The sequence below is a fragment of the Camelus bactrianus genome, chromosome X (genome assembly GCF_048773025.1).
Source record: "Camelus bactrianus isolate YW-2024 breed Bactrian camel chromosome X, ASM4877302v1, whole genome shotgun sequence".
Taxonomy (NCBI): domain Eukaryota; kingdom Metazoa; phylum Chordata; class Mammalia; order Artiodactyla; family Camelidae; genus Camelus; species Camelus bactrianus.
The window spans coordinates 7,005,447-7,029,665 of NC_133575.1; the positions used below are offsets into that span (position 1 = coordinate 7,005,447).

The following is a 24,219-nucleotide window of genomic DNA, read 5'->3' on the forward strand; positions in this document are numbered from 1 at the left end:
TAGCTCAGAAGAACTGATCATGGTTTTGGAACACCATGCCTTCCCATTGTTCAAATTACCTGGAAATAAGGTCCAATTATAAATTGACAGGTCATCTGGCAATTACACAACACTGAAAGGGGCACGTGGAGGGCAGAGCACTTTCTACTTCTTGACTTCCTTATGGCCCATAGTAGGATTGCTAAACTGTTCATTTAGTTTTCAACAGATATTTATTTAGCACCTGGTGTTGATATATACTAAATGCTGGGGACATGATTTATCCCTCATGGCTGATTGTAGGGGAAAGTGAGGCAGAGGAATTAACTAGAACAGCCATTTCTAATATTGGAGCAGAAGGATATGGGGGGAGCACAGGAGGAGGGGACCTCTTCCATACCCTGTACAGATTTCCCCCCAAGTCATGGAAATCACCGGAATAAAGCTCTATTCACTGGAGAGGAAAGATTTTGTGGCAGTATTGGGCCATCTGGCATCTGAGAATACCAGGCCTTAACCTTTGTTGTCTCTGACTAAAGCAAACTCATGCTTTGCTGGATTTGAGCACACACATCCCCATGAGACTAAGAACCCAAATCTGCTTTATTCCTGTGGGCTTGTGAGCTAGCTGCCTGCTACCCAGCCCTGCTTTATGTTTTGTAGCACACCGAGATGGAGCTTCTCTGCGGTGGGAGCCTTCTCTCTGAGACACACCCACTGCTTCCTCTCCAGCTCCATTTTGTAGCGTTTTCTCCCGCTTCCTCCATTGCAGTGTTCTTCTGTTTGCCTTCTTTTTAACACTGAAGACATTTGTTATTTCAGAAATTTTTTTTTCTGGAGTTACTCTTTCATTCTTCCTGAGAAACTCTAGCCTCCCGGTGCATTGAGATGAAGTACATGACCATCTGCAGGATATTTTGGAAGGAATTCTTGCTTGGGGTAAATTACAGTCTGAACCACAAGTCAGCAAATTATGACCCACAGGCTGAATCCTGTCCGCCCTGGCTGTTTGTAAATAAACTTCTGTTGGAACATAGCCACGTCCACTCACTTAACCGATTTAACAGCCACAGTGGCAGAGCTGAGGAACTGGGACAGGGACATATGGCCCACAAAGCCAAAAATACTGACTATCTGCTCCTTTGTAGAAGAATCTGCACCAGTGGTTCTCACCCTGGCTGCACTAGAGGAATCTCCTGAAGGGGTTTTAAAAACTCTTGACTGCCTGGACCCCACTCCCACCCCTAGAGATTTTGATTTAATGGCTTTGGGTGGGGCCAGGCTCCCCTCACCCTTTTTTTTTTAAAGCTCCCCAGGTGGTTCTCAGAGTTGAGATCCACTTGTCCAGGTTGATTGTGATGCTTCCTTCCGGCAGCAGCAGGAATAGGACTTTGTTTGTTACCCTGGCTCCAAGGAGCTCCTAGAAGTCTGCCCCCAGAGTCTCTTTTGGTGGCTGGGAGAGAGTGGGCCTTGTCTCGGGTGAGAAAGCACTGGCCCATGCTGCGTTCCTGGGAGAGGTGGTGGGGAGGCTTGACCTTACCAGTCCTCAGTCCTGCCAGCATTCTTGCTGAGGCCCCGAGCCCAGTGCACAGACTGTCATCTCCCATTGTTTCTCTGGTGAAGGGTTCTCATCTAGTGTCTGGCGTAGGATAAGGGCCGCAGGCCCTCGGTCAGCCTTCTCTCGTGCTTCACGCAAGCACGTTGGAGCAGGCGGGGGGTGGGAGGTGGTGGAAACGGTGCGCACAGCATTTCCCCAGGTACTCGGGGGTGACTCCGTCTTTACGGTCGCAGCAGAGTGCACGTGTCTACCGCACCTCCTCGCCCGTCCTCGAGAGAGAGTTCTTGGTTTGGGTTGGTGGCCTCTTGTGTCACTTCTTCAGGTTACCTCTGAGTGGGCTAGTTTAATATTTTTGTTCCTTGGCCTATGATGCCTTTAAAAAAGAAGTCACGCCCTCTTTTGTTGGCCTTGGTTATTTATATGCCTACCTTGGTCGCAACTCTGCTAATTAGTACCTGTCAGCATGGAAACTGTCAGGGCTTGCTGTCCTTTCTGCCGGAGTCCTCCTGGGCTCCCTCGAGCAGCTCCCTACAGAGCTGATGCCTGGAGGCGCACACCTGGTCCTGAGGAGCCATCTGCCCAGGGGATGTTTTTGGAGAGGGACTACTGGTCTTGTAAAGCATGTCACACCCCTGGGGGGATCTCAGGTTCTCATGGCACAGAGGAGGCCTGTGTGAGAGAAGGAGACAGAGACAGAGGACATGTGGACATACACATTTCTCCTTTCAATAACCCATAAAATCTCATCCAGAGTGATTACTGGGGTCTGCAGCATTCTGAGTGCTAAATACACAGATCACCTTCACCTGTCGGGCACGGGGAGCTGGAGGGCCATTTCTTCTTACACTGGAAAAGCTAATCTGACCCACAGGAGCCCAAGTTCTAGACAGAAGTCCCTCTTTGACTGATGGCACAGTGTAGGTCAAGTCATTGCAAACTCAGCCGTAATCTATAAAGTGGGGAAACATGATCATGATCTCTGCCAAAGATTTTTGTGAGACTAGATGAAATAAATGTGAAAGGTACCCTATAATAGCAAGGTTTAGTAATTTACATTGTTGTGGTCCAGCTAAGCTATGACCTTATTATTATATCATCCAAAACAATGCTGTCTGCCTGAGTGGACGCCTTAAGCTATTTAAAAGCTCTGCCCACTCGAACTCTTCAAGCGAGAAGAAAGCTTCAGAGATGAAGGTCTGGTATTTGTCTTAGACCTTGAGATGGGAGACGTGTCTTCACAGAGGAAGACGTTTCTTTTTCTAAATGTTGTGGTACACATGCCATTAAAAACGGGGTCTAGAGTCCTGAGCTGTTCCTGGGACTCCACAAATGGGTTCCGTTAGACTTACTGGCAGACATAGGAACTGAGAATTTGTCTTTATAAACTGAATTCTATTGTTAAAAGTGATGCCAGTGTTTCTGACTCTCCTTAGCATTTGAAGATAAAAGGTACTCACTGTCTTAGGTACTTGAGTTGCCTTTTGCCTCATCCCAGTCCTCGAATTTTATAATTTTAGAAACTGTAGCAGAGGTATCATGAATGGAATCAATAAGTAAAACCTCTTTTATCATTTTAGGATGGTTTCAGCTGTGAGTACAGAGGACTCACTCCCCTGGGCCCAGACCAGGAGGACAGCCTTTGTCACCTCCCAATATCCTCCAGAGGTGGGGCGCCTCCCCATTGGTGGACTCAGTGGTGGCAGCTCAGTGATGTCCTGGGTTATCAGGCTCCCCCTCCAGGACTGGGTCAAGGCTGAGTGTCCTGGGGTAGGGGCGGATGCCCGACCGCCTCAGGGTTCTGTTAGTTACCCACGAGAACTCGGGGCAGCTTGCCGTGAGTCTGTCCATCTGTCCCCACTACACCTCTCGCATTCATTTCGACTTCCTTTGCTAGTTTCCCCTGTGAAATTGCACATACACAGAGTTCCGGCAACGATTTCAGATCATTGTCACTGATGTTTAACATTGCAGTTAACTTCTCTGGACTTTGGTGGCGGGGTTACTTTTATACCTGGAGTGGGAAAGAGTGCAGGCAATGACTTGGCATTGTCTTCCTCAGCTGCACCATGACAAGTGGACACACGTGGAAGTGAGGAGTCAGCAAGCCCTAGGCTCATTTGCATGTCACCTGGGCCCTGAGTGGAAGCCCCTGAAGCTCAGGCCTGAGAAACTAAGTCCCAGGAGTTGAATGTGGAAATTTTATAGAAATAATTTCTGCCTCTTAAGGGCATTGTTTGAGGTGTTGCTTTTATTACTGGTCTTAAATGAAACCAGAGAGTCAGACAAGATGGACTTTGTGGGATTTGGAAATAGACATTCTTCATCTAAGAAAGAATTCTATTTTAAAAACATTTTACTCCATGTCTTTGAGAGATTACAATTCTAAATATAAGAACATTTGAGATAAAGTTGGCAAACACGTAGCTCCTCCAGATATTTATTTCCAGTAGATTCTAGTAATTTGAAATTCTGACTGATGGGGCCTTAAATAGATTTTCCATAGGACTGTTTTGTTTTTTTTTAAAGGAGGTATCTGAGCAGCTCTGATGAACTTTGGATGTGGTTCTATTTGAGGACATTAAATAATCTTGCTGTTTAAACCACTGAATGGCTTTGAGCCATCTTCTCCAATACAAAATCAGGAGATGATTATAAACTAGCTTCTAGGTGTTGGCACCTAGTTACCTGAATGACGGCCTTCGGTACCCAGATCAGAGGAGCAGAAGAACAGGTACTGGCCCTGCAGATGGGTCTTCGGAGCAGGTGCAGTTACTGCAAGTGACCCGGAGGCAGATGACGCCAGTGTGGGCTGACTCACAGATGAGGGCAGAGGAGCCTCCACAGCTCAGGAAGGGATAGGAACCAGGTCACTGCGGCTTAGAGGCCTCTGATAAAGGAGACAGAAGCATCAGGAAAAAGCGTTGTGGAGCGTGGATGGGGTGCTAGAAATGAGAGACGGCCGTGGGCTGCTCCAGCTGCTGAGACACCAGAAAAGGCTTGGCTGACTGTGCTTAACCCACAGCTGGACAGCTGTGCGTGTCTTATCCACTCCCGGTTACTGGCCGCTCGTGATAACGATGCTGTGTCTGTTTGAAGACCTTAAATCGCGTGCTGCACTGCTGAAGGAAGCATTTAGCTACGTGATGTGACTTAGCTAAACACCCATCGAAAACAAGCTGCTGGAACAAAAGCGTGGGCGCTTCGCTTCAGCCTTCGGGGAACCGACAGTGTGGAAGAGAAGCTTTTCCTCGAGCCTGCCAGATACCAACACGTTACTAGAAATCATCTTTTCCATTCTACTGATCTTTAGTATTTTTTCTTTCTTATGTCAGAAATCACTTAGGTGGAGAATATTGATATGAAGAAAGTAAAATCTTCTGTAATGAAACCATTAGAATAAGCCCAGTCAACTTTGGGGTTCTCTCCTTCCAGTGACTTCCTTGTGTGTGTGTGCATTTTAAAAAGAAATAAAAATGGATTTGTACCATATGTACTATTTACATAATAAGAACAGTTTTCTATACTATAACCATACCTCCCCCAACCTCCCCCCTCCCCCCATGTATATATGGTTTTTAACCCTGGTTGTTTTGCAGTTGCAATAAACAGAGTTTTGATTTACCTACAGCCATATATTTTATTATGTGGATTCACGTAGAAAGGCCTCATATAAAAATCAAACATCAAGACTTGAGGTTGTGAAATGTCAATTCTTGAGGAGCCAGTGCCAACTTGCAAATCTCAGACTTAGAATTGATTACTTAGTACGGTGAATCAGAAGATCCTCTCTGTGTGTATTTATTTATTTTAAAGTATCCATTGTAAAATCTTTTTCTTCTGTTTAGGCTTCTCTGGATATTCAGCAAATACAAAGTACGACCCATACCAAATTAAAGCAGAAATAGCAAGTCGTCGGGATAGGGTGAGTAAAATGAATGTTTTCACACCTAGAAGCCCGCGTCTGTTTTTATGTAACACCACTTACCACGGTTCATTTTCTGATGGTCAAGGTCTCTAACATACCCGTTTTAGTAAGATTTTCAGTTTCAGGAATTATTACATTTGGTTTTACTTTCCACTTCTTTCCCAGTAGGAGGGGAAAAGATTAATTTTAAAGTGTTAGCCAATCTAACAAAAATTACCTGTATCCCTCTGTGTGTTTCCTGGGGCTACACTCAGCCCCCATTTGGAAAGACTGGGTGACATCAGGGCCCGGCCTCAAAGGTGCACTTCCCTGTATCAGCGGGATGCCAGCCCCAACCCTCGGCATCTTTAACATCTGTTGCCCTTCCCAGGTTGCTGCATTCCCAGAGAAGCCTTGCCTGCGGTGGCGTTTAACCTGAAGGTTCTGATGCTCCTTCCCAGTGACGCTGGCTCTTTACGTGCCACCTTGTTTCATCCCTTCCGCCCCTTGGGTGTCTGGGAGGGGGAACGGTTTGTTGCATTTGCAGCAAAGCACGGGAGACGTCTTGGAGACGAGGCTGCATCTTCTGGTGTCTCAGTCCCTAAACCAGAATGTTTCTTTTATTAGTGTGGCAGTTCTCAAATTCTGACACACCTACGAAAAACACCTGGGGAGTCAGTTCAGAGTGTGAGCTCCAGGCCCACCCCCTGAGCTTTAACACAGGCCTGCAGTGGGTCCCAGAATCTGTTTAAATAAGCCCTCCAGGTGACTTTTCAGGTAGTGGGAAGCCACGCTTTGAGCAGCCATGTTTCTCATGTGGGATCTATGGGGAGTGAGTAGAAGGGAGGATGAAAAAAGTATGAACAGGGTTGCTCATTGCAGTGTGTAAATCAGTACCTTGGAAAGGAGCATCGCTGTCGGTTCCAGGGCTCCAGGTGGGTAGAGGCCTGTGAGTGATCCTGGACTTGTGTATCTGGGGGAGCCAGCTCTTCCACTGAGGCTGGGTTACATGCCCATGGATGGAAGTTCATGGAGGGGATGGTTGATCCAGTCAATTGCAAACTAATTAGAAACTTAGATGACAATGCTGACGACCGTAGAAATCATTTTTCACAGATGGTTTTTGGGAAAAAAACATGTCATTTGTCTTTCAGCTTTCCAGATTAAAACGAGAGCTGACCCAGATGAAGCAAGAACTGCAGTACAAGGAAAAGGGGGTGGAGACCCTGCAAGAGTGAGTGGCCTGCAGTGTCAGAGGGAGAGGTCCCCTGTGGTTTCCTGTTGTACTGACCTGTTTGGTGCCAGGACACGTGTCCTAAAGCTTCATGGATGTTCGCTTTTATGCTTTCATTTGTGCTCATTATTTGTCAGTGCTAAACATCAGATCTCTCTTTTCCCTGAAGATACTTCATTTCTTTAAATGGAAATACTTGGGAAACAAGACCTTTTGTTTGTTTGTTTTATTTCGTTTTATTTTATTTATTTTTTGCATGCAGTTCACTTTATTAGTATTTTTTTAAATCAAAATATAGTCAGTTTACAGTGTTGTGTTTATTTTGGGTGTACAGCATAGAAGATCTTTATTTTATATTTAGGGGACAATCCTCATTCTCTGCTAGAGCCTGTGGGGTTGCCTGCCCTCCCCAGTGGAGGCTGAGGAGTGGCCCGAGAGGAGGGTTCTGGACCTGGCCTTGTTCTTGGGGGACCCACCCCAGCTTTCCAGATGGAGCTGCCTTGCGAGGCGGCGTTTGGTGGGCTGCTGTGTTGTCACTGCACATGTTCACTCTGTGCTGTGACAGCCTCACAGGGAGGAGAGGAAACACGGGGACTAGTGCTCGGCTTAAAATGCTTTGCAGATGAAAAGCAGTCTGCCACCTTCCTCTGAGTCACACAGGCCATGTATGGGATGAGAACAGCCTCTTTAGTTTTCTGATACTGAAGGTTGGCTCTCACGTTTGGATCGAATCATGCCAATTGCTATTATTTATTGAGAAATTTGGAAAAGCTTTTGTAAGCATGGGCAGTGTGACTACCCCACCCCTCCTGTAAAATCCTAACTCTAAGCACAGATAATGCATGAACCATTGTACGTCATTGTACTGTTACCAACATTGATCTAAGGCATTCTTAAAATGACTTTCCTCTAGAAAATTTTCTGCTGTTCTTGCTTCCCAGAACCTCCCGTGTATTTTTTCCAGAGCACCTCACCAAGAGTTTGGCTACTTAAAACATTTTAAACTCAACTTGTTTATCTTGGTGAACGTTCCTGGCTAGCAAGGAAATCCATCATTACGCTTGGGTCCAAGTGAGGAAAAAAGAACCTTTTGTATTTTTTTTTAAGTCTGTGTATGTTGTTAATTTCTGTAGATGGGAGCTGGCTGTGAACGCAATCTCTGGGTTAAGGATAGATTTGTACGTGTGTGCGTGTATAATATATATAAACTTCTAATGATGGAAAATGTCAAACATACACAGAAGTAGAGAGAAGAGTATGATGGCTCCTTCCTGGGGCCCTCACTGCAGTTCAACAGCTAACCACACGATGGCCAGTCTTGTTTTCAGTCACTTAGCCTCATTCTCAAGCCCTTATTGCGTTATTGAAGTGAATCCCAGAATCGTATTTAATCCATAAATATCTCTCGTAAAGGTATGGGCTCCTTTTGAAAACATAACTGTAATACCTGTGGCACCTAAAAGTAATCTCTTAATGTCGTCCCCTCTCCAGCACTTTTTCCTATTTCTCTGGTTTGTTCGGGTCCAGTTTCAGACAAGGTCCACACAGTACATCTGGTTAGTGTGTCTCTTAATTTCTCCCCCACTCTCCTTTTTTCTTTTCTTCTTTCTTTCAACAAGTTACTCGTTGCAGAGGCTAGTCCGCTCGTCCCATGGACATTGTTGCTGGAACGTGCATGGTGTCATGAAACGTGCTCTCCCCCGTTTCTCTGTGCAGCTGGTGTCACTGATCCAAGAGGCGTGATCTGACTCAAGTTCAGTTTCCTTTTCTTTTCCTTTTGGGGAGCTAAGTTTGTTTCGTAGGTAGTGGTGGTACCTCCGTCTCTGGCTGTCTCTTTTTGCGGTGTGGAGGTTATCAGTGGGTTCTGGTGTTGTTGGCCTGATACATCCATTTACAACATTTCCCATCAGCTTTTCACCTAATGCTGTGCACGGGTAGACACGAAAGATTTCAGGAGAAGTTCTCAAAGGTGGGTTTGCTGGGTCACAGGGTAACGGCCTTGGTCGTATCCTTAGATATCTCCAGGTTGTCCTTGGGAGAGGCAGTGCCGTGTTGCATCCCCACCACGCATAGATGAATGTTCCTCTTCCCACAGCTTGGCCAACAGAACATTTCTGCCCAGGTCTGTGGCCTTGAAGTTGAACTTCCGTTCTCCTTGGCGCTCTGCGGTGGCCACCAATGAAGTGCATCATGGCCTTGCTGGTCCCTCTCCCTGTTGGGAATCGGCCTGTTTTCCTCCATGTGGCAGCCGTTCCCTTTCCAGATGCCCGTGCCTCGACAGGCAGCTGGCTCCATCCCTGGCTTTGCTGACAGCTGCACTCAGGCTCTGAGGCTGCTCAAAGCCATAAGGAAATCACAGCACCTAATCCAGAGCTGGAGCTGACCTGGTTCTCGTCTCACACTGCAGCCTTGACAGTGCTGTGTGTCTGTACTTCTGTGACTATTTGGTTGGCATTGGTTTTCAGGTGATTGAAAACTTTTTTTTGTTCAATGCAGCAGAGTTTCATTTTTCTGCATGGCGTCATTCTCGGGATGATCCATTTGCTGTATTTTTCATTCTGGAGGAGCCAGTAGACCTGGTTCACAGAGGTCTCATGGACTGTTACAGAGAAACGAGACTTTTCTGGCCTCAGGTTTTTTGTATGGAAGTGACATAACCCTTTTCTGCAGACTTTATCAGCCTATGGGGGTTGTGGTTTGTGACACTAAATATGCTGTATTGGAAAGCCTTTTGTCAGAAGATGGATGCAAGGAGACATTATTACATAAATGAGTCTAGATTCTCTCTGTAAGAAGCTTTGGGCCACTTTCTTGGCAGATGTAGTGCTGTGAGATGGATGGCCTGTGTTTCTGCCTCACATTAGAGACTCTTGGTTCTCCATAAAACGGCTAAGATGGAAAACCACATGGCCAGGCTGTGCTGGGATGTAGGGGTGGCACCATTCCGTGTGTGGGGGCCCATGGTGCATCTGTAGCCGCTCTCCAAGGAAGAGGAATCAGGACCAGTTGTCATAAATATTTTATTTGTAGCTGATGGCATTCGTAGCAGTGCTATCGAGCCCTGAAGCTCTGTTCCAAGGGAGAGGGAATGGTTCCCTGCTTGTTTTATTTGTCCTTTTCTCATTCCATTGGTGCTGATAGCTCAGATCAGCTCTGGTGCTGAGTTTTGCTGTGAGTTATGACATATGTGGCAAGGAATTTATTACTGATAGTAAAGTACTGGAGTTGGTGAATTGTTTAATTTTTCTCCCGTGAGTAAGTAGACTCAGCATTATCCTTTTAATAATAATCACTGCAGACGTTGCAGGCCAGGCCTCTGCTAAGTAAGCTCTTTTCTTACGTTTTCTCACTAAATGGGAGAAACATCTTTAGTGTCCCCATTTGAGGCATGGGGAAACTGAGATTTAAAGAGGTGAAGTGACTTGCCCAGGGTCCCACTGTAGAGCTGGAGTGTCACTCATACTCACCGGCATTCCAGGATGCTTTTGTGAGTGGAAAATAAAACAGTTTGGGCTGGCTGTTAAGGATCGGATTTTCAGGTAACAGGGGGGAAACAGTTCAGAACCCAAACCTCTGTAACAGTGAATCTGGAACATGAAATGCGAGCTAATGGCTTTCCAGAAAAGGAGTTCATTCTGTTTCTGGACCAGAGTATCTTCAGCCCTGAGGGCTTCCAAGGCCTAAGACTTAGGTGTGGAAGATGCAGCCAAGAACGTGCTGCAGGGGCCTGCCTGCTCTGGGAAGGCCGGAGCCAAGCCTCGCCTGGGTCAGTGCTCTGCTCCCACCACCCAGAACCAGGCCTCTTGCGCACGGCCGGGGCTGCCTGGGCGGAGGGGTGGGTGGAAGGAAGTTAGTTTGAATGAGTGGAATGAAGGAAGGACAAATAGATACTTGGACTGAAGGAAAGAATGGTGGAGGTGAGTGGTCAAGAGAGTGATAAATTAGAACCAGAAGGAAAGAAAAATAGAGGAGCCGTAAGAATTTCTGACTTTTGTATGAGGCGTCACTGTGGAGAGTTCACCGCTTTTTGCTGTTTCCCCGTATATTCTTCTTGCACACAGGTTTCATTCGTATGTTTATTTAATAGACATTTTGGACCACTAACCCAGATGCTGGGGATAAACTAAGACATGATCTTCCTCTCAGAGAAGGAAGTTTAAAATCTCAGGAAATTATTAAGCCAGTGATCTTGTTGCTTAGTTGTTGGTAGAGGACACAGGAATCCTGCCTGGACCGTCCTCGCCCGCATAGGATGCTCCTGGCGCCGAGGGAGCCGGCCGCCCGCCGAGTCCTGTCTCTTTGTGTTCAGCACAAACAAGGAAGGTTTTAGGGGATCTTTATTTTTCTCCGCCAAAACGTTGTTTTTAATTGTTTCCCATCTTTCTGTGAAGCTTTTGAGTTTTTTGTTATTGTTGTGCAATGGAATGTTATAATCTTGCACAGAAAGACTTATATTTCTTTTTTTTAACCAGGATTGATCGTAAGATGTCAAGTGCTCACACCAACTACAAACTGGATGAGGCACAGGCTATAATGAGCGAGCTCAGGACCATCAAGAAGGCCATTTGTACAGGCGAGAAGGAGAGACGGGACCTGATGCAAGTAAGATGCCCTGCTGCTCCTCAGAGCCCGTGTCCACGTGTCCGCCCACATGCTTGTTTGTCTCTTATTTAAAACTTAAAAATGTATATGTTTATTTACTCTATATATTATATGCTTATTATGTATATAATCATGCATATTTTAAAGACATACATGTATATACGTGTGTATATATGATATATGTATGTGTACATATATACATCTATAACTATACACAATACACGTATTAGTTCCCTAGGGCTGCTGTAACAAAGAACCACAAGCCAGGTGGCTTAGAACAACAGAAATTTATTCTCACAGAATCTGGAGAACAGAAGTCCGAAATTAAGGTGCGGGCGGGTGTGGGCTCTCTCCGTCGGCTCTAGGGGAGGCTCCTTCTGTACTCTTCCCGCTCCTGGGGGCTGCTGGCCATCCTTGGCTTGTACGTGCATTGCTCCAGTCTCTGTCTTGATCGTCACATGGTTCTCCCCGTGACTCTGCTTATACATTTTCTCTTCTTATAACGACACCAATCGTTGGATTAGAACCCACTTGAATCCACTGTGACCTCATCTTAATTCCATCTGCAGACTTTCCTTCCACAGAAGCACACATTTCCAGGTTCCGGGGGTGGGAACTTAAACATTTGTTTTTGGTGGACACAGTTCAAGCCACAACAATGGGTGAGACATTCATATTGTTTAACAATCAGAATAATTCAAAAAACTATCAAAAGCGTCTTTCTATCGCCCTATTCTCTCCTCTCCTGTAACTACTCTTATTAGCTTCTTGTACCCGCTTCCAGGGTTTATGCAGACATGTCAGAGTATGAACAGCAGTCTGGCTGCCCTCACAGAAAGCTCGGCCTGTGCCTGCTGTCCTGCGGCAGCTCCCCCTGTCACCGATGACACCCTGTACCTTTCCCCATCTCTCTACCCACAGAGCTGCCCCCTTCCTTTTTTTTTTTTTTAGCTGCCTCCTTTCTGTGGATAGATTTTTTTTTTTTCATTGTCACTTTATATTGCTTAGTTTTTTTGCCCCTTGAACTCCCATAGTTTCGGTTTTTTTAGAAGCAGCCGAGCGTCTGCAGAGGGACGCACACTGGGCCCGTGCACCCTGCTGGCATGCGGCTGGTGCTGTCTGTCGTGGCTCTCCTTCTGGGCCTGGCTAGCACAGTGACTGAGCCCCTGGCGCTGGTAGGCATGTGTCTCAATTCTGCAGCATGTAAGACACAGAAGGACATGGGAAGCAACGCTCAGACTCAGAGGCCGCGTGAGACAGGCGCACACGTCACTTCCTCTCGCAGCAGCGCTTCCTGACCGCCAGGACTCCAGATCCCAGAGTGGCCCCTGGCGCTCGCTGAATTGCAGATTACCATCCCTACCCTGGGTCTGCTGGGTTAGACGCTCTGGAGGTGGGACCCAGAAATCTGTATTTTCAGATGCCCTTATTTCCAGGCCATGAGAGATGAAGGTCAATGGTTAGATCTTCCCCAAGCGCTGGTAGCCGGGGGCGTAGCCGCTGCCTGCTGAGGCCTCTGTGCGCAGTGTTGGATGAGTCGCTCTTTGGAGGTCACCCGAGTCGTCTAAGCCTGAACCCCAGGGGTGAGCTAGGTGGTATTTCACCACAGGGCACGGAGGCCTCGCCCTAGGAGGTTGAGCTGGCCTCCCTGCCCTGTTCTTTCTGAGCGTGCAGAGTGGAGCAAGCCACTGGTTGCCTCAAGTGGGTTCTCCCCACGAAGGCTGGAGATACAATTTCTGGCAGAAGCTTCAGGCCCCAGCATCTTCTCTGAGACGCTCCAGGGAGAGGCACAGGCAACGTCTTCTCCTAGTTAAATCAAATGAGTTGTTTTGTCTTTCTTACCCGACCATAATATCGGCCCATTCCAGGATGCCTTAGTCTGGGTCCAGAGCCAGCTCCGTGAGCTAGGCTGTGCCGGGCGCCCTAGTGTCTGCAGAGACAACTGCCGAAGACATGCATTCACAGGTCGGAGAAAATCTCATTTCCCTTTAGCTTTCACCAGAGGGGCTCCACGTGCCAGAATTCATACTTACTCTAATTTTTGGCAAACTAACATCCATATAAGATGACTTTTGATCATGTAGAATTACGACTGAAACATCAGGTTATAAAAATCTGTAAACATCGTCTGGGAGCTGTTTTTTCACCTGCTATGTGGTTTTAAAGATCTTAAGGTAGCATTCATCTCTGTCAGACTTATTTATTGATGGAACATTTTGGATGGGAATGCCCCCCCCCAGCTTCATGGAGGTGTAGTTGACAAATAAAATTGTATAAATTTAAGGTGTACGTGATGATTTGATAGACATATCTATTGTGAAATGATTACCACAATAAAGTTAGTTAACACGTCCGTCACCTCACGTGGTTACCTTTCTTTTTGTGTGGTGAGGACTTTTCAGATCTACTCTCTCAGCAACTTTGAAATATGCAATATAGTATCGTTTACTTACCGTCCTGTGAACATTCAATCCTGGGAACTGATTCCACTAACACGTGGGACTTTGTACCCTTTGACCAACATCTCCCCGTTTCTCCGGCCCCTGGCATCCACCATTCTACCCCGTTTCTCTGAATTTGGCTTCTTTGGGGGGAATGTTAATTTTTTTCTTTAGGAAACAACAAAGGTTTAAAAAACAGTAAAAACGGTACCACAGTTGTTCTCTGTGTTGCTCACATGCTGCCGGGAGGACTCAGTTGCTGTCTGATTTAAAGTACTAAGAATTTGATGAAAGGTGCTTATGGTGATAGACCTTTGTTTTAAATCTGATGAGAATGGAGGTCGGGGTGGGCCAGCTCTCCGGTAATGAAGCTGCGACCTGGAACAGGAAGGCAGTGACTGCTTTTAAAGGGAGGAGAAGTGTTTCCATCGCTGTTCAAGTCACTTGTTTCATTCTCTTCCAGAGCCTGGCCAAGCTTACCGATGGCTTCAAGAACAGCTTTTCTCTTACGGAGCCCCTGCAAGAGTTCCCTCACAATCCAGGTGATTCCTTACCTCAGCAGTTCTGCGACGCTGGGTCTCAGACCGACATCATCGGAGAGGTACGCTCAGCCGGGGGGAGAACCAAGTGTGCCACGCGGCAAGAGGGCTGCTTTCGTGTGGCCGACACTCATTTGTTTTCATTTTCCACCTTTCTTCAAAAACGTTTTGGCTTTTGTGCCATTAATTTTAAAGAAAAAATATTGTTTCTTACATCCAGCTGTCTGGAAGTTTCAGTGGCCTGGGATGCAATTGAATAGCTTATTACCTCTGTCCTTGTGATTTGGAATCTTATAAATGGCAGAATCCATTTGAGAGTTGAGTTTGGATGTGTTTTTTGGCAGATGTATGACTTTTTAGAGTGTGGGATCAGCGAATTTTTTCTGCAAAAGTCCAGATAGTAAGTATTTTAGGCCTTGCTTGCCACGCAGCGTCTGCCTACTCAGCTGTGTTGAAGTGTGAAAGCAGCCTTCGGCGGTATGTGAACAAGTGGATGGGGCTTGTTCCAATAAAGTTCCAATAAAACCTTATTTACAGAAAGAGGTGGTGGGCCAGGCTTGGCCTGCGAGCCATGGTTTGCTGAGCTCTGGCTTAGACCAGCAATTCTCAAAGGCTTTGTGACTGTGTCACCCTTGAGTTATACTTTGATACTATTTCTTCTAAAAATATGTCAGGAAATTGAATTGAATTGAAATTAACTTTGTTTGGGAATTGGAAGAATTTCATAATGCCCCTTTTGATAATTAGTGAAGCCTTGAGTTAGCCATAAAAACGAAGTTGCCAATCATCATCTGAAGCAGGGTAGTGAATACTTAAAGACACTACTATTGTGATGTCACTGAGTGAAGTTTTACATTTATTTGTTACAGGTAGAAAAACAGTTTGGATGGCTTCTTTTTCTTAGGGCTTATTAAGTAAAGATGAAATATCAATGGAATGCAGAATACCTTCCTAAAATTAAAAGAAACAAAAGGGAAAAAAAGACATAGACTAAAAAACTCTGGGTTTTAAATAATTAGCTAATATTTTAAAATGTTGACAGGTAGTGCCTCTTTGAAGAGAATATAATATAGTAAATAGTGACTCTATGTCTTGGATGTCCCGAAATCCCCTATCTTCAGTATTCCCTCATTGTTCTCAAAAGTACACTTAGACATTTTTTGACCAGGTATCTTTGATTTATAACAGAGAAGAATCTGTAAGTCAAAAATGTCTGGAATTTTTGCCTAAAGATTTTGGCATGAAAGAAGGAAAGAAATACAAGACTTACTGAATTCCATAAATAATCCATTGCTGCTTAACATAAGGTTAGAGTTAGATTTTTTAGAGACTTAACTAGTTTGAGAGAAACAGGTAAGATTGCAGGTTCTCTAATGATTTAGGTTAGACTGTCTACAAATGTCAGGTGGGGAGTGGCTGGCTATACTGCTATAATAACTTTAGCAGTGAATTATCATTGTTCATGAGTTGACTGGGGCTGGCCCTGGGTTGGCAGCTTCATGGCTGTTATCTTGATTTAAGTGGTTGTTTCCTTCCTCTTTTGACAGATGAGAGGATCAAGGTGCCAGGTTACCTAAGGTCATACAGCCAAGGAGAGGCAGGTCTGGGTTTGAATCAGTGCCTCTGATCCCTAAACACCTGTGCTTTCTACTACATCATATTGTTATAGATAAGTATATCAAAAGGCTATAACTGTATTAGTTAGCTCTTGCTGCAAAACAAAACACCCCCAAACCTAGCATTTCAAAACAGCACACTTTTATTATCTCACACGCTGTGGGTCAGGAGTCCAGGCTGGGTCCTCTACTTCAGGGGCTCTCATGAAACTGCAGTCAAGGTGTCAGCCAGGGTTGCAGTCTCATCTGAAGGCTTCACTGGGGAAGGATCTGCTTCCAAGCTCATAAGATTATTGGCAGGAGTCAGTTTCTCACAGGTTGTTGGACTGAAGACTTTTGTTCCTTACCATATGGACCTCTCCAGCACTGCAGGCAGCTTGCTTTGTCACAGCATGCAAGACAGTAGAGCCTCCAGCAAGAAGGAAGTCACAGCCTTTTGTCATCTGATCACAGAAATGATGTCCTGTCATCTTTGTGGTATTCTATTTATAGTCAAATCATGGGTCCAGCCCACTCGAAGGGAAGGAATTTCACATGGGATGCATCCCAGGAGGTGGAGGCCATTGGGGCCTTTCTTAGATGTCCACTACCTCACTTACTTATCACTTTGCATTAGTTTTGTGCAATGGCTGTTGATGTAATCAACATACTTTTCACACCCACGGCTTTGCCAGCACAGATTTGTAAGCCATACAAGCCTAACATTGGCATCTAACAGCTGGGGTACATGCTGCAGGGCTACTGGGAACTATGAAGCAGGAACCTGTTGGATCTGCTTGGCTGTATAGGGTGCTGCTTTTTTTTTTTTTTTTTTTTTTTTTTTACAGAAATGTCCATTTTATTCTTAAAGAGTGCAAAAACAGAGCTCTAAGGTCCATAAATAGCACTGAGAAGGGGTTTAAGAAATGACATTTATTTGTCTTGAAGAGTCAGCTTTAGGGGTCTCTAATAAACAAGGTGACAAGTAGCTCATTTCCAGTGTAGACACGTGTCCAGAAGCACAGCAGCTTAAATATATTTATTCTGAGGAAACTGTGGAGAGGGGCCTCAGATAAGGCTATTGAAGTATAAAATTGTGACACATCTCCTTGGCGAATGCTTAGTCCCTTATAAAGCATTTCTTCTTGCCATTCAAAACAGTAAAGATAAAGAAATTCCCCATTGACCCGTCTCAAAACTCATATCAGAAAATTCATCACTAATCATTCAAGTAGAATATTTTCAAATATTTGTTGACATGAGATCATTAAAAAAAAATAAAGACTTAGTGGGCATAATATATGGCCTAGGCCGGATCTACAGATGGAGCTGATTTACTGAAACTAGAGTCATATATTTCTAGGAATGAAGGAAGAAGCAATCAGGGTGAGCCTCAGTCACCTCCCATTACAGGTCTTGTTCGTTTTGTTTGGGAATTTAGTGGCTTCAGTGTAATTGATACGAACGGATTTAGGTGCAAGTAGTGATCAGGTCAGAGCACCGCATTTCAGCTCTGACTCCTAAGGTGATGTGTGCTCCGGCCCCAGGCTTCTCCAGATCTTGCCTTTTTTCCTTTCGCCTTTGGTTCTTTAACGGACTGCCTAACAGTCGAAGGAGTCCTGTAGCCCACGCCTCACACAGCTTGTCCGTCCTCTTCAGATCGTGTGCCTTGTTAGGTGAACGCCATTACTCTGTATTTACTGAGGAATGAGAGCATGGGATGAATTTTTTTGCCCCTGTATAAACTTTGAGTAGTTCCCTATTTCTTTGAAAACTTAATTGGTTGTCGTCATTTGGAATAGGTGAATAGATGAATATACTTCTGCGATTTAAAACAAAAATCCACCAGTGTTGGGAAAGCAAGTCTTTCCAGCCCGACTCCCAGCTTCCCCTGACCAGAGGTGGCCGCTGTTATTTGGTGTTTTCTCCCAGACCTTTGAAACATGGAAATTAGAAGACAGATTAAAATATTCTTCATTGCTGCTGGAAGTTTACATGAATTTTCTATTTTGAAAATAGCTTTTTAATATGTTTCCCTTTGTTTTTTCTTTCTTCTGTTCTGGAAAGTTCATCTTTGATGATAAAACAAGACTTGTGGACCGAGTCAGGCTTAATTGGCAGTATGAGGAAGCCAAAAAGAGGTAAGAAGCATTTAAAATGTGAAATTCTTAACATTGCAAACAGTTATAAAGACAGGATTTAATAAAAATAGAGACTTTTCCGGCTTTTCTTATCCTCTCGGGTAGTTCAGAACTCCCTCTCTCCTCCCTTGCCCACCCTCCTCCCTCCTTCCCTCCCCCCCTTCCTTCCATCCGGCTGAGCATCAGTCCCTTAGACCAGCTTAAGCAAAACTATTTTTTATATATGTGGCTTCTAACTACCCAGGTTAATGGAGCAAGCCACATATCTTGGTTTAAAAGACAGCTGAATAAAGATTAGGTCAACAAGTGATGGCGGTACCTAATCTGCTTCATCTTGACTGAGAGAATTGAAACATAGTCATTTCTGTTGCCCTGTGTTGTCCATCATCTGCCTTCTGAAAATCGAGCCTTGACCTTGTTTATGCATTTTCAAAATGTGTCTTTCCCTCCCTCCTTCCCTCCGTCCCTTGCAGTCTCAGCCGTGAGAGGCGGGAGGTTGTCCTCACAGGCCGGCTGTATTTTGTGCGCTGGGCCTGTTTTCAATATTCTGACCCTGCCCTAGCTTTCCTGTCCTCTTTTTAGAGACTTTCTCTCTTTTGGGCCTTCTGGAAAGAGTCTTAAAACCAAATCATTTCAAAATATGTGCTTCAGGAAGCTGTGAAGCCTGTCTTTTTCAAAAAGTTTCTTTAGTCACATGTGATCTGCTGTCTTGGTGGCGGGGTGGGGGAAGCGCTGGAACGCCAGGCAGAGTGAGGGGGTCTGTTCTGGAAACTAAAGAGTTGGGCCTGCGCATTATCCCTTATTGTTCATGGATGTCTGGAAATCCGCTTTCTTGCCTTTTTAGCAAATGTAAAAATAGCAACAAAAGCAGATCATATGACTCACTGCCAGAGGGCCAGCTTGAACTGACACGGGCCTCTGTCCGCTCAGAGCCTTTCTACCCAGTGCTTCCGGCTCTTCGTGATGAGTTTGTGGTGGACGTTAAACCCCTGCATGGCTGCCACCACGTGGGTTCAGCGCGCTGCCTGTCCCCTGGCTCGGGTGCCCCTTGCCCCATGTGGCCCGTCCCTTGGGCTCGCTGGTGTTTGCAGCCGCCGTTGTCCCTCCTGCATCGTCCTCTGCTCCTTCTGGCATGTTTCTGCTGCCCATTGTGGGTGGTGGAATTTGCTGTGCTGTATTAAAACGCAGAAAATAGACAGTTGCTACACTGTAGAACGTAATTGTTACGCGTTTTGCTGTGACGTTTACCAACCACGGCAAGAGATTTCTTTGTTTTCTAGAGATGATGTCTGTACACGGTGAGTAATCTTTTAAATGTTGATGTAGTATATTTGGGTGGAAAGTCCAGTATTTAAGAAAATTATTCAGGGAAGAACACTGTACTTCATCAATATCTTTTCAATGAAAAGAGGATTTCAAGATGACCAGAACCTTGTTAGGAAATCACTACAGGTGCTAGAGGAGGGTCCTGTCCCTGGCGCGTCAACCTTTGTGGGACAGTAGGGGCTGCTCAGAAATGCCTTTCTGAACTGCATTGGCAGCTTTTTAAAATCAGAGGAGCATGGCAAAGACACCTGGGCTCACTCACACGAGCACTGCCTGTCCTTTTCCCACGAGCACGTTGGTTCCTAATGGGGCGGGGGCGAGATGGTGGGACTTCATCCCCCAGGGGACTTCTGGCCATGTCTGGAGCCATTGTTGGTCTCCAGACAACTCTGGGGGAGGCGCTCCTGGCATCTAGTGGGTGGAAGGCAGGTGCTGCCCTACCTCCTGCAGCGCACAGGACAGCCCTCAGCGGAGGATGATCCACTGTGCACGTCACTAGTGCCGAGGCCAAGGCCCCCCACTATGTGCTGGAGGAGTGTGACGTTTTAGCAGGGCCATCGTGACTTGGTTTCTTGACGGCTGCTCTGTGCGGGTGACCCCAACAGCTGCATCCCACGTGGTGGGCAGAGAAGCCGCTGGGAAGCTGAGAGATTGTACTTCCACCCAACACCTGCCTTGTTCCAGGAGTTTCAAAGAAATTGTGTGGTTTATGTGATGCCATCAAGGCATATGGTCTTTAACCTGTCTGGGAGATAAACTACCCCACAGCTAACAGAACCAGGTGAGGATGCCAGTGGTTCTGCCTGGGAGTGGGGACACCCGCAGGAAGTCCCTGTGGGGGTTGTGTGTGTGCGTGCGCCCGCGCACATACATATATATACATGCACCATGCACACGTATGCTTGTGCATCTGGGTACACACATGACACGTGCATTTTACATGTGTACTGCATATACGTGTTTTCCTCCCTATTTTTATTACATAAATAATACATGATTACATTGTTTTTGTCAAAGGCACAGCCACCAGAGACCCTCCCATCTTCCTCCTCTCTAGTCCTACTTCCCACCATTAATGATGGGAAGCCTTCCAGTTTTTGTCTAAACATCTAAATAAATGAAGCTCAATGTAGTTAAATATAGTATATGATGCATACCTTTTATAATGGTTATAACCATCTTCTGTGGATGGACATCTAGATGATTCCAGTTTTTCCTTTTCACATCTATTTTCAGGCTCCGGCCTTGCAGAAACAGCTGTTTCCTTGGACAGATACTTAGCAACATTGAAAGTTCTAATAGATACCACCAAATCATCTTCCAAAATGACTTACACATTTTACACTGCCACCAGTGGCAACTGACAGCCCTGATTTCTTATCTCCTTAGCATTATGAGGTATCATCATTCTTTGTAAATTTTATTAGAGTCATGGGTAAAGACATTCTCGCAGTTGTCACCTGCTTTTTCCCTGGTGAGAAGGGTGCACTTCTGCACTGATGGTGCAGTCCAACATAGTTGTGTGTGACTTTTCGTTACTTAAATTGCCAGGTCTGCATTTTTTTTTTTCCAGACAAATGCTCTTTCCAGAACATGTTCGATCCCATCAACCACTAAGGGGGGTGGGTGGTAGGTTTTGCTCCCCAGGGGGTTTTTGGTTCTCATGACTGGAGAGAGGGTGCTGCTGGCATCCAGTGGGTGGGGCCCAAGGATGCTGCTAAACAACCCACAATGCACGAGACGGCCCCCCGTGGCAAAGACTTAGGTGGCCCAGAGCCTCAGTTGTGCTGCCGTCTAGACACCTTACTCTCAGGCTTCTTATCTTGCTCCTAAATCCCTGCTGTGTGTGGACAGCATGGACCCAGGAGCAGATCTTCCACTAACTCAGGGCATCAGCCACGTGGGCCCCCTTGGTGTCCCTCCACATGCCAGGCCTCAAACCTGCCAGGCAGACTCCCGCTGTAGTGCTTGGAGTTGGCAGAATAATGGCCTCCAAGATGTCCATGTCCTAATCCCCAGAGCCTGTGACTGTGTTCCTTCCATGGCAGAGGGTACTTTGCAGATGGCATTAAATTAGGGACCTTGAGATGGGGAAATGACCCAGGATTATCTAGCTAGGCTCAGTGTAATCCCAGGGGTCCTTATGAGGGAGAATCAGAGAAAGAGACACAAGGACGGAAGCAGGGGTCAGTGAAGCCGGGCTGCGAGCCCAGGCACGTGGACAGCCCCGAGAAATAGCAGCCAAGTGGATGCTTCCCTACGGCCTCCAGAAGGCTCAGGGTCCTGCTCACCCACTGTTGACTTCTGACATCTGGAACAGCAGGGGAATAATGTGTGTTGTTTTAAGCCACCAAGTTGGTACTTTGTTACAGAAAGAGAAGGAAACTGACGCAGTGCCCTTGGCCCTTGCTGTTTCCTCTGCCCGCAGTGGAATGCTTTGCCTCAAGTGGTCATGTGGCCTCTGCTCTCTTGGTCACTTCCCTGATCATCCTGAATAAAGTAGCACCCCCATCACCCTGATTCTCCTGGCAAATGTCATCACCTAACCTGTTCTGTACTTTCATGTTTGTTTTTTTATCATTTGTTTTTCCCTGTGAGAATGTAAACCCCATGAGGGCAGGGATTGTTGTCTGTTTAGGTCATTGCTTTAATTCCAGCAGCTGAATACCCAGTGAATATTTATTGAATGATTAAACAACAGTCCTGTTTGGTCATACTTGCTCTTTGCCGTTCAGCCCTGCGAGAGGGCAGGTGGAAGGGGTCCTGGGGCCCAGGTGAGCTCCCCACCAACTGCTCTGCTCCTGGCTCCCCTCCACGGCCCATGGCCCACGGCCTGCTGTGAGCCTGGGGATGTTTCCCCTTGACTTCAAAGGGAAAGGGCATCAAGACATGCATGCTTTTTGGGACCTAACGAGGGCAGGGGACAGTCTCTCCATTTCAGGGTCTGTGTTCACATGATACATCATCACTCCGAGTGCAGCTTAGGGTTCCTTGGCCTTCACTCAGGTCATTCAAAACGGCTTGTGGTCTTGGAACCCTCTGTAATGGATACTCTTCTTGGCTGTTGGAGAAAATGGCATTGGAGCCGGGCCCTGAAGGATGCTGGAATTCCGGCTGCCCATACTTTGGGGAAAGGCTGTCTCCATCAAGAAGGGAGCAGGGATCGGGGCGGAAAGTTGTGTAATTGTAAGATTCCAGGGGGCAGGGGCTCATTCTGCAGCAGCTGGACCAGCCTGTGTCTGCAGAACAGAGGGAAGCTGAGGAGTTGAATGGAGGATGCCATGAGCAAGGAGGCAGGACCACGTCTTGGGAGAATTGCAATTGCCAGGCATTCTCGGTCTTTCGGGTTGGGAATTTCAAGTGTGACCCATCCAAATGGTGGAATGTCCAAGAAGGCAAGTGGAGGTACCAGGATGGGAATTTTCAGCATATTGACAGTGCTTAAGTCATGGAGTAGCTGAGCTCCCCTCTGGAGAGAGGACACACTGAGAAGGGAGGAGAATCCAGGACTGGGCTGTGAGAGCCCACTAGTTATTGGCTTAGTGAGGATGAGGTTGGCCAGAGGGCTGCAGAAGAAAGTCCAAGAGAATATGGCTTGGAGTGGGCAGAAAAAAGAAGAGAAGGTAAACCTTGGAAAACACTTACCTCCAGGGGACCCATGGCAGAGGAGGATGGGCTGGCGAAGGGTGTCGGGAAGGAGGTGGAGAGAAGTAAAACCAGCGGGTGGACGGACAGCCTGCTTCCCAGGCACTGTCCCAGGGCATCCCTGGTTCACAGTGCCCAGGGTAAAGGAGGGCACCGTCAGTTTCGTGAAGCTGATTTGCTGTGTTTCCATCTGAGGAACTCTTCTTCTGATCATTTTTTTTCTGTTAAGGCCTCTTTCTCTTACAAAATAATGATTCTAATTGGTGCAAGTTTTTTTCAAAGCCTCTTTTTAAATTGAGATATAGTTGCTGTACAATAGTATGTAAATTACAGGTATACAGTGTAGTGATTCACAAATTTTAAAGGTTATACTCCACTTATAGTTACTATAAAATGCTGGCTATGGTCCCCGTGTTGTACAATATATCCTTGTACTTTATAATCAAAATCTTTAGTTTGGAAAATGAGAAGTTGGCAGCCTTGCATCAGCCCCACCCCTTCCTTAAGTCGTCCCAGCCTGTGGGAGAAGTGATGTAGGTGGCGCTCCCTGGAACCACGGGAGGAGAACGGCCCCAAAGAGAGTTCTCTGGGGCTCGCTTTATGGTCAGGGATCACTTAGAAGGTGGATCTTGATTTTTGATAATTAGTTTGATGCATTCATCGGACTTGCAGCTGCTTGAAAACATCCTTGAAGCATTCTTGTTGCCAAGTTGTTGATTGTAGCGCCCTCTGTTTGGCACTCCGAATCCTGGTCCCCTGATTCGGTGGCAGAGCCCAGCTCCAGTTCCCGTGGAGTAATCAAATTCTGCCTCCAGTCCCTGAAATTGCTTATAGTTATGACTTAACTGGAAAGTGAGTTCGTTCCTGACTTGTAACCTACTCAGCTGTAGGTCCTACAAGTGCCAGCCACATCTGGCAGGACGCCGGACTTATAGCGTGGTCAGGACAGCCCTACGCCCCCCAGCTCCCCCCCCCTCCGGTAGACATGTTAAAATTAGGGTCTCAGAAGCAGAGCCACCCAGCACCAGGGCAGGGATTTTATCCCAGTTGCATTTTCTGTGTGTCATTTCAGACTGCCTCTAAATGAGACACATGATTAGAACAGCGCAGACTTGGGAAGAGAGCTGTGGCAAGCAGGTCTTTGCCAAGAACTAAATCTAGAACCGACATTAATGTTCCAAAACCTGACTGATGAGGACCACTGTCAAAACACAGTGGCGCTGAGGTTTTGTCCAGGGACGGTCTACATGGCCAC

At 46.3% G+C, this 24,219-nt stretch overlaps 1 protein-coding gene across 2 annotated transcripts in view; it reads left to right on the forward strand.

Moving 5' to 3' along the window:
- WWC3 (WWC family member 3) overlaps positions 1-24,219 on the forward strand; it is a 102,131-nt gene that overhangs the window by 47,797 nt on the left and 30,115 nt on the right. For both annotated transcript variants that reach the window (XM_074359825.1, XM_074359826.1), the window contains 5 exons: positions 5,383-5,459; positions 6,596-6,675; positions 11,148-11,277; positions 14,182-14,319; positions 17,920-17,993. In XM_074359825.1, coding sequence (XP_074215926.1) covers positions 5,383-5,459; positions 6,596-6,675; positions 11,148-11,277; positions 14,182-14,319; positions 17,920-17,993 — 499 coding nt within the window. The remainder of the gene's footprint in view (positions 1-5,382; positions 5,460-6,595; positions 6,676-11,147; positions 11,278-14,181; positions 14,320-17,919; positions 17,994-24,219) is intronic.